At 39.9% G+C, this 10,854-nt stretch overlaps 1 protein-coding gene across 1 annotated transcript; it reads right to left on the bottom strand.

Annotated features, from left to right (window-relative positions):
- Positions 1-1,066: 1,066 nt before the first annotated feature.
- Positions 1,067-10,536, bottom strand: LOC127441301 (angiomotin-like 2a). The gene is made up of 10 exons (XM_051698533.1): positions 10,377-10,536; positions 8,893-9,657; positions 8,427-8,601; positions 7,368-7,569; positions 4,216-4,511; positions 3,910-4,097; positions 3,434-3,535; positions 3,142-3,314; positions 2,905-3,042; positions 1,067-2,284 (listed from the first exon to the last, which is right to left on the bottom strand). Exons 1-10 carry the CDS (start codon positions 10,415-10,417, stop codon positions 2,199-2,201), a joined length of 2,166 nt encoding a protein of 721 aa, XP_051554493.1. The 5' UTR covers positions 10,418-10,536; the 3' UTR covers positions 1,067-2,198.
- Between the last annotated feature and the right edge of the window lie 318 nt (positions 10,537-10,854).

Genomic DNA, 10,854 nt, shown 5'->3' on the forward strand with positions numbered 1-10,854 from the left:
TCAAAAACAGCTTGTTTACTCTATTAACTCATGAGTCCAACTAAACATGTACACCTATATGAAGACTTCCCTTTGGCTTATGTTATTTTTAAAAACAGGGAAAGAAAATAAAATAAAAAATAGTATAAAGTATTATTATATACCTAACATCAACCCAACCCCTTTCAGATACATTGTTTATGTACAATTAAGCATTTTAATTGACACTTTTAATTGACCAATTAATTAAGCTTTTTACTTTTGAGGAGCATCCATGTCGGTTTGAAGAGATTTTAGCATATTTCTATGGACTTATTTATTCAGATATTTGGCCCTTATAGTTATAGTATAGAAAAGTACACAAACATACACATACTTAATGTTTTACTCCCCTTCAGTCTTATTATATCGCATATTGGTTTACACTTGAGCTGCCTAGTTTTCACACAGCTGAGTACCAACATGCCTTGCTACTATGTGAACAACAGACTGCCAGTAAGATCACCCACAAACAACTTCCTCATGCGAGTCTAAGATACCAATGATGACTGTCACAATGATTAGCTAGTTAAAAAATGCAAAAGCACAACTAATACAGATATCTTTCTCCCATAATTGGGAAACACAGAGTGTGACATCAATACCATGTCAGAGCCTTCATGTGACTACACTAATAGTATCATGTTTACCTTGTTAGTGACAATAGAACTGATAGCATAGGAGGCTGGCTACTCTAAAGACGTTAGTCATTGTTATTAAGTCAGCTTTGAGCGAGTTATCCATTGTTCTCTCTCTCAAAAGCAAAATATTTGTCTCTGAATGCCTCAGGATAGCTGAGTCGAAAATGCTATGAAAGGTGAGCCTCAGGGCAATAGTGTGAGGTTTTCTCTGGTGAAATATGAGAGTTGGAATGCTCATCGCTGGCATTCAGTCATAAATACTCACCTTTCTCTGACTCTATGTGTGAGAGCAGAGCTGAAATAACACGATGGAGAATGTGTAAAATGGGAAGAAGTGTTACTCACTAAAACCAACAGACATTTTCCAGTGGCTTGACAAAAGAGATGCATATGTCAGTGGAGACTGTTTTATATATATTAATAGCTTTATTGTAAATTCATGAAATGTTTCAGAACATTCACATATTTCGTGGATTAAATAGGAGAGGTAAACCCTTGGCCGTGTGTTTTAAACACACAACTTTACTGAAATGCTCTTTGGCATCCAACCTCGGCATAATATTCCAACAACACAAAATAATGTTACACAATATATTAACAATTTACTTTGAAACAGAGTAACTGTAAACGACAGTATGCAGCTGTTCAAAGCATGCTTTCGCTGACACCTTGACCAGCAAAGGTACCATTTAAGAGCATACATGTTCAAAAACAAAATAGATAATATAGTAACAAAAACTCTCTCTGACAGAGTTCTTTTAGTCTTCTATATACCTGTAAAGTGTTTTGACTCTCACATTAATGTGGCAGTATTTAGCATGCCATTCCTATAAATGCAATAAGGCCTCTCCTGCTGTGTACAATGTAAAAGAATGACTTTGTTGAAGGGCGTTGCAGCCATAAATAGAAAAACATGAGAAAAATGTTCCTATTTAGAACAATTAATAAAGGAGGGGTGGAAAAAGTACATACGAGGGCCTAAGCCCCAAGGAGAAAATCAATGGAACTGGAATGTTGTGAAGTAACCACAGGTCTGCTGACAGGAGGGACAATGGATTAGTGAATTCTTTACAGAGGAAAGAGGTAAGCAATAGACAGATAGGAGGTCTTAAACAGTCTTCTGTAGTCCCCAAAAGGTTGACAATTTGAAAGTTTGTGCCCCCCTTCTGTTCAGGATTCTTATAAATGCTGAAAAGGTAGATACCAGCAGCAAAGTGATGTAGTCTGCAGCCTCATTCGTCTAAATCAAAACATGCCACACTGGAGATGTACCTTTAAGAATGAACATTTTTTTCATTCTTACTTTCCACTCAGACTGCACAAATGGTCCATTCAGTTTATTGTGTGAGGAAAGCTCGGCTCCCTTGTTCATTTGAGACTTCTGAGCAGCTTTGTTATTTAGCTGAATTCTTCACTCCAATATAGTAGTGATGTCATATAGTCCCCATCTCTCTGAGATCTTCTTTTCTTACAGATAAGATGCATGTATTTTGCATAGCAGTTCATCTGGCATGCATTTTTCCAAGTGTTTGCTCTTCATCATATGAAGATCTCTACTGCTTCAGCCTCCACATCATCCAGACCCTTGAACAGATCCACAGCTGGAGGTGGTAGCGGCATGTTATCTGTGAAAAATAGTAACATAAAAAATGAGCCGGTTGTCACAGAATGAGAGAATGCAACAGAGTCAGGGGAGCCCCATTAGTGGTACCTAATGGTCAGCTAACAACACAATAAGACTAAACCAGAATGCATCTGTCAAACAAACGCAGGTATGTAGCATAGAGAGGGTGTTAAGTAGATCAGAAATGGGGGGTCGGGGCACAAATGTCACCAAAAGTGAAATTCAAAATATGGGGGACAACAAAATGCAATATCTGATTGTAATGTGATACAGTTCTCAATATTCTATTCTACACCTAGGTAAAGAAAATAAATATCACATAAAATATGAGTTGATGTTGATTTCATTTTATTGGTAACAGCCTAATAATTCTAACTGCTCAATTAGAGAATTTATTTTAATAAATTGATTCAACTGAAGTTGTTGGGAAAATGGTTAGAAAAATATGCACTCAAAAATGTAAAAATTCATCTGAAAATCAAATACAGGAGGCAGATATTGCACCTTAAATATCTACCACACACTGCTAAATTTAATATATTTCCAGGAGTACTCTCCCAACTGTCTGAAAGGAAAACTACATAGTTGTGCATGTGTATGGCTCAGTGTTTGTGTACTTACTGGGGCTAGGCTCTGTGCTGGAGACTTGATCTGTCACTTGTTTCTCTGAAAGAACTGGCTCAGACTGTCGAGGAGCAGCAACCAGAGCAAGTGTGGAATGTGACATACCAGCCGTCTTGTCATCTGAATGACTCTTCCCTGGAAAAGACCCTCAGCTATGTCATTATTGAATCCCAATGCTTTACAAACGTCCATATTTATATTATTAGTAAATTAAGTTAACATTCAGAAACTGACCTTTGCCCTGGCCATTGTATGTTGCAGTTGGATGTAAGGTGCTGATTGAGGGCACAGAAGTGGCTGGGCGGAGGAGTCCTGATTCTCCCTTCTCCTGCTCCTGTTGCAGCCTCTTCTTTAGGACTTCAATCACTTTGTCCTTCTCCAGGATCTGGGCGTATAGAGCATGGATCCTGAAAACATTGATCCAAAATGGTTATAAAAACAAAGTGTGCACAATAGCAGTGTGAGCAAACAAAATCTGAATTGAAATCTACTGATTAGTTAGATGGAATGTGGGTGGATCTCCTACCTGTTCTCTACCTCCTGGTTCCTGTACTCAGATGATGGGAGCTTTTCAATGACACTGATGTTGGAGGAATTGCAGGGTGAATGGTTGATGATGGTGGTGTCTCTGTGAAGTTTAGGGAGAAAAAATTATTAGAAACTGGCTCAAAAATGTGGTGAAGCAAGCTATACCCCATCTAAAACTATTTTAGATAGCATTTGGCTGTTTTATAATTATCATACATGCAGCTTTTATGACCTAATATTAATATGGAATATTTGTACTTTTAAAAATTCATTTATCACAGATCCATTTTAATTGAACTAGTTAAAGTAAGTTATACAATAAGTGTAAAAAAGTGTGAGATATATACTTTCCCTTATACATTCAAATACATTTTTACCTAAATTCTTGAAGTTAATAAAATGAAAGTCCATGGACATGATAAGTGTCAACTAACTATATATTCTGAAAAGCTTGACACTGATTTAGTATTTTACCTCTGTGCTGCAGCGGTGGCGGCAGCATCCATGGCAAACTCTCTCATAGTCTTCTCCTCCAAGTATTTCTGCTCCCAGCATGTCTTGTCAGCCTCCAGGGACAGGATGCACTCTTCTTTCTCCCGCAGAAGCTCCTGCAGTGTGGACATACTCATATGGGACGCTCCACTGACTGGTTGAAGTTGTCTCTGTGGACAAGAAAAACAAACCAGTTTTGAGATCGTTTGATGTACTGCTGGTTTAAGTTGTTTTTCTCTGCAGTTAAAGCATCCTTTTTGAGTAGTGTAGTTTGTGTTGTCTTTGTACCTGATGATTCCGGAGACTGCGCAGTTCCTGTTCAAGCCGTGTCCGCAGGCGAATTTCCAACCTTTCTCTCTTCTCACAAGCTGCTTGGAGTTGAGCCAAAGCCCCTTGTAGACGCTCAACCTTCTCCACATATGCACTCTTCCGTTGCAGCTCAGTCCACAGCTGCTGGCTGCGTGTCTGTGTGGACTGCAACATGGTCTCCAGGGCCTCACTTCTGCGCACCTGCTTCTCTGCTTCGCTTTGCAGATGCTGCACCTCCTGCTCCAGACGTGCACACTGCAGCTGCTGCTCTTCATCTGTCAGAGATAGAACGAGAAAAACACAGAGGGAATTTAGATTGTGCTTGTAAATGAAACCCATATGAGCAGGTTAGATGCTCAGAGAGCCAAAGAAACACAGTTTGTGGTGCCTACGGGCCAAATACAGTCACGTCACTTAGTACGCTGAAAAGCTCAGTTTGTAATCACACAACATTGTATTTTAAGCAGTACCACATGAGTGTTGATAGATACATAAGTTATAGTAGATACTGTATAAGTTACTCTGTGTTAAGTTCTTGTAGTATAAATGCAATGCTGTTGTATTTAATATCAACACAGCTTTGATTTCAGCCTTGTGTCTGTGGCCAAAGAACAGCCGTACTGATATTTAGTACAACAGCACTCTTGCTCATGTGATAAGTTATTTTGTTTATTTTTAGTCTGCCAATTAAAATAGTTCCAAAAGACGTCAAACATAATTAAAAATTGATCGCTGAGCAAAGAAGCCTTGTCTGGACGGTCTGGAATGCCACAAACACAGTCAATCACAGTGAAACTTTCCAGTGCTTTAATAAGAAATATCAGGACTTTTGGAACGCTGCTTGTTGCATCATATTAGAGAACCGGAACTAACTGTTATGTAAAAATATATAATAAGCCATAATGCACAATTATAACACAGATGCATTTGTGAGGAGGTGAGAAAGAGGCTGATGGAATGTTTATGCTGGTCTTCTCGAGTACTATTCCCCATTGACTTCCTGCTCATAACAAGAGGAATTCAATGGCAAAGTCCAGAGCGCCTCATTTATGCAAGCGGTTAAGGAATGCAGAAGGAAGGAGAAACAGCAGCCCACTCTCCCTTTGACCCACATCTCAGAGCTCCACATTGTTCAGCCTGTTCCCAACAAACATTGAAAAACTCATCATCGTCCACACCTCTTCCCAATTTCAAGGTGAAGCTGAGAAGAATACTTCATTAATTGTCAATGGAGAGCAGATGATCAGTGACAATGTCTGGCAGTGGTTAAAAGTCCACAGGCATTTTGTCTTACAGTATATAGCTAAGGTCACATATCAGTGTTTCTCCTATATGCATTTTGAAGTGGCGCTGCTGGGATTTATCATGGTTTATTTAATATTCTTGACTAGCCCCAGTCAGCTGTGTGCTTTCTACACTGCGAAAGGGACCACACCACACACAGGGGGTCGCAACGTTTCACTGAACAATCAGTTAACGCTTTCCTCGAGAATATAAATGAGCCTTCCCCTGTCATCTGTATGTTTTGGAGTGCATTTTGCTTGCTTCAAAAACAGAATGAAACAGCGCTACACGGGTCAATTATCAACACGGCTTAATCATAGCAGCACGAGGGCAGAGCAGGTGCGGTAATTTGCGGACTATTCTCAACCAAACAACAGACCATTTTAATTGCACCTGCGAACCAGTGAGATGCGTGGCGGGGATCGAGAAACCTGTTTGAATGCGGTTAAGAATTGTCTGTTGCAAAACTCTTATGTCTCTGTGATGAAACTAGTTTAAAACAAACAGCCCCCACATTCTAGATGGCACTGACAAAGAAAACAGAAAAAACATAAATTAAAAGGCTTTTCAATTCTCAGATCTCAATGCTTACAGAACTTTACCATGGATTTACTGCAGTAACACCAACTGTACTGTATTACCTATGGTAGTTGTGGCAGAAAACCTTTCTAAATATATTTAGACTGCTGTGTTTTCATTACAAAAATGCCATAGTTCTTTATATAGAAACAATAGTTACTAACCATGGTAGTGAGGAGCCATGCATGGTTTTACCTGTGGTTACCATGAACTATTACAAATATAAAAAAATGTTCTCCCCAATTTGTAATGCCCAATTCCCAATGCGCTCTAAGTCCTCATGGTGGCGTAGTGACTCGCCTCAATCTGGGTGGCAGAGGACGAAACTCAGTTACCTCCGTGTCTGAGACAGTCAATCCGCGCATCTTATCACATGGCTTGTTGAGTGCGTTACCGCGGAGACATAGCACGTGTGGAGGCTTCACGCTATTCTCCACAGCATCCACGCACAACACACCACGTGCCCCACCGAGAGTGAAAACAACATTATAGCGACCATGAGGGGGTTGCCCCATGTGACTCTACCCTCCCTAGCAACTGGGCCAATTTGGTTGCTTAAGAGACCTGGCTGGAGTCACTCAGCATGCCCTGGATTCGAACTCATGACTCCAGGGGTGGTAGTCAGCGTCTTTGCTTGCTGAGCTACCCAGGCCCCCCTTCAAATATCATTGTTAAAACAATGGATACTATGGAAGAACTATGGTGCATTTTCATAATAATGGACCATAATGGTGTCAAATCTGTACTCTTGTAATGTTCTCTGATTATAGGAAAATGTAAGTTGTTTTGTCTTCAGAAATTCCAAGACATGGCAGTATTTAATTAGTAGGAGCCTGATGAAAGGAATCTGTAAAGACCCAACTTATTCACACTGTCAAAATATTTCAATTTAGCCATATAAAAATTAGGCTTTCATTTTTTTCCCACAGATGTTAATGTTGTAAATATCAGAATTTTCATCTGCATCCCAACCTCAAAATCAATGCTGTACTGTCAAATGTGCATTTCAACGCACATAACATGTAATATTATTTGCATGGGTGCTACCAAAGCAGGTGCTGGTGCCACATTTTCAAAGGGCATTTTGAGGGCACAAATAAACCCTGATGTGGCCCAGGCTGAAATTGAGCTTGACACTGTTTTAATCTATTCTTTGACCAACACGCTTTAATACGGGTCCGGCGTTGCAACACAATCCAGAGCATGTGAAGGTTGACCTTGAGACAGTAATGAGGTTTACAGCCATATGGTTGTGTCCGTGAACTTACTCTGCAGAAGAAGCTTGACAATAATGTGCTGGTTCTGGTCAGCAGCTTCAACTTCCTTTGCCGCTTGAATGTTTGAATGCTGCAACCTTTTGATCTCACTCATCAGCTTGTTTCTCAGCGCTTGCTCCAGGGCTTCTCTTTTAGCACAGCCCTGCATCAGAGTGTCATAGGCCTCTGAGATCCTCTGGATCTCTTGTTCCAGCTAGGAGAAGAATAAGCAAGAGATAATTAAATACAAATATATAACTTCAGTGGTGTCATTCTAACAATGACTGTCTAAACTACTTATTCTAAGGACCTTCAAAAGGGACAATAAAATCATAGAGGAATATTCCTGGTTATAAGGAGCAGAACGGAGAACAGAGATGATGTTCAGGAGGCAATATGGAAAGCCCAGGAAGGCATTAACCATGACTCCATCTTCCCAGGCATGTTTACACAAGGAAGGCAGTTGCCTGATGGGTTAGTGCTCAAACCTGTGTAAATATCATTTTTTCAGAGTGAGTGAGAGCTATGCTGCACTGATGTAATCCACTGGAAACATTTCATTGCTTTTTTGGAGCTGAGCCGAAGTGAAATAAAAAGATATGAAATAATCCTGCAAGTAATCCTGGTCTGTTTATTGGTTGGCTTTATATCGTATGACCTGAAGTCATTTGATGGTTGTCAACACTCAAACTGGTGTCCAAATATTTGATGTGATTCAGAGAAACGCAGTGTTTTTTTTTTTTTTTGTTTTGTTTTTTTTACATTTAAACCTACTGTAAACAATCTGTCTCCATTCATTACTGTAATCCCTAAATATATAATCTACAGATGTGACAACAAAACAGTAATGGATGACCCATATCTCATCCAGAGATCTGGTGACACAGTTGGGTCTAGCTCAATGCCTCCAAACCACTGAAATGAGACCTAAAATAATTTTGTAAGTACAAAAATTCCTCTTAAGTGCTTCTTCAAATTTAAGAGTCACTGTGACAGCTGAAAACGTCATTTATGTTTTTTGTTTTTTTTCTCAAATAGTACATTCCGTTGTCAAAATCAATGTGCTTATACCTTCTGAATTTTGAGGGAGTTCTCAGAGTGTCCCTCCAGCTCTTGTCTCAACCTCTTATTTTCTTTCATGAGCATATCCAGTTGTATGTGACTGCAAGCTGAAACCTCCCTGCCAGCAGGGGGTGATGTGGAGAGTATATGACAAACTTCTGGTGACTGTGTAGATGGCACATTTCTGAAGTGGCACAAGGTAAAAATCATTATTTTAGATTATAAACTGATTCACTTAAACCTTATAAGCACACTATCAAGGTTTCATATAGTCTGATGACTAAGTGCATCAGTATGTCCCATTTTGCATACTCATATCAACTAACAGAAAGTTAGTCATAATGATATATCAAATAAAGTACATCAAAACTGCATTTACAAAATGAGTAAAACGTTTAACTAAATCACACTATAATAACTTGTGTAAAGTTGTGCTGTGGTTTATTTGTAAAGGTAAATTTTCAAGGCTCTTTACCTGTTGTGCTGGGAATGGAAAGGGGGTGGTGGTCTGTAGCATTGATCATATTCTGGTGTTTGTCTTAGCATGAATCCTTGTGGCTGTACAGGAAATGGGTACTCAGTATAAGGACCCTGCTTATTGTACTCCAAGCCTTGCTGGCTATGTGCAAAGTGCTGGTTTGCATGACATTCCTGTATCTGGGGGTAACTGTAGGAGGAGCCAACGGCAGAAGATTTGCCAGTGTTGTGCTCCAAAGAAAGCTGCAGAAGCCGCTCACTGAGTGACCGTGCATGGCCTCGCTTTGCGTCCCAGCTATCCTCTTCATCACAGGGCTTCTGATTGGTTACACTGTCCTGTAGTGAGCAGCCCCTGTGGGGCTGGCACCACTGGGAGGCCAGATACTGGGACTGTGCCTTGGCTTGTTCATAGGTGGGCAGCTCCTCGCCATGGTGGGGGTATGTTGTGTAATTCTCAGAGTGCTGGTAGTCCACCTGGTGCTCCTGACCCTGGGGCTCTTGACGGGCAGAGAGCTGAGGAGAATAGGGCTCCTCCTGGCTGAGGCTCTCAGATGAGGACTGCGAAGAACTAGCACCTCCAATGCCTCCTCCAACACATCCTCCTCGTCGCAGGGCCTGCTGCTGGATGGCGAGGAGTGTGTGGGCATCTGTGGGGTTTCCATAGCGAAGCTGCTCTTGGATCAGTCTGTGCAGGACAGTGCCAGATGCTTCCTCACCTCTCATTTTATTTGATGAATACGAGAGTTTATTATTTGAACTGGACCTGCAGGACAACAGACGGATCACCAAATCACCAAAGGATTAGGATGTTTAAATCAACAGTAAATAAAGATATTTGATATATATTTCACATGTTCACATTATAGTTCATATAGTCCTGGAGCGCATAAAGGAAACGTATTTGGCATGCTGTCCATAACAAAAGGGCTCGAGGGACTGGGCTTGAGCTTTGAGACCCGCTCTTAGAGCTCTATGCCACTTTTCCTGACTTGATGAAAAAAATTAATACATATTTATATATAAAAAATGTTTTTTTTTTTAAAATACATGTATTTATAAATTAATATATTACATTCTAAAGTTTTTTTCAATGCTGTATTATTTTTTTTCCATCAAGTAGGTAAAGTGGCATAGACATATATAGCATCTAGTAGAAATAAGGCAGGAAAAAAGCATGCTAATCTTGAACAACTAATATGAATAAAAGCTTCAATAATAAATACATAAATAATACGAAATAATACAAAACTAATAATAAGATATAGATATTTAATAAATTAAAATATAATAAGTAGGCTAGACTAAATTCAACCAAAATGCCACAAATGTGCCATAGGCATAGATAGATAGATAGATAGATAGATAGATCTGCCTTACATTTAAAGTTTCATTTTGTAGTTTTCTTGAAAAAGCAAGTATTATTCGCTCATATTACCCATTACAATTCACGTCTCGAGAACAAAAAACTGACAACAAACTTACCAGCCAATACTTTCATTCCACACAGTTTCTGTCAGTGGCATTTATAATCCAGTATCGTCTGTATATGGTTTATTAGCGTGTGTGCGCGTTCAGGTCTCGTTGGGTTGTGAGCTGATCGGCGCGTGCTCTCATAAATAACTGAGCGCGCCTGGAATGATCGGGATGTGTGAACTCAGGGATCAAAAGTGAAGAGAGAGAGAGAGAGAGAGAGAGAGAGAGAGAGAGAGAGAGACTGCAGCAGTTCGGCTTGCGTCCACCGGGGTTAACGTGTTGGACACATTAATGTATCACTATAGAGACGCTGATCAGTGATGTCATGTTAATAGAGAAAATAACTTGCGTCAGAAGGTGTGACCCAAGCTGAAAGGTATGCAGACATGTTGACACAAGAAACAGAATACAAATAACCAGAGATAGAAGATCAACCTTTGTGTGTTTAAGCATATTCAAGCTATCTTCTGTATCAATTACTTCAGTT

Source organism: Myxocyprinus asiaticus, chromosome 5, assembly GCF_019703515.2.
Source record: "Myxocyprinus asiaticus isolate MX2 ecotype Aquarium Trade chromosome 5, UBuf_Myxa_2, whole genome shotgun sequence".
Classification (NCBI taxonomy): Eukaryota; Metazoa; Chordata; class Actinopteri; order Cypriniformes; family Catostomidae; genus Myxocyprinus; species Myxocyprinus asiaticus.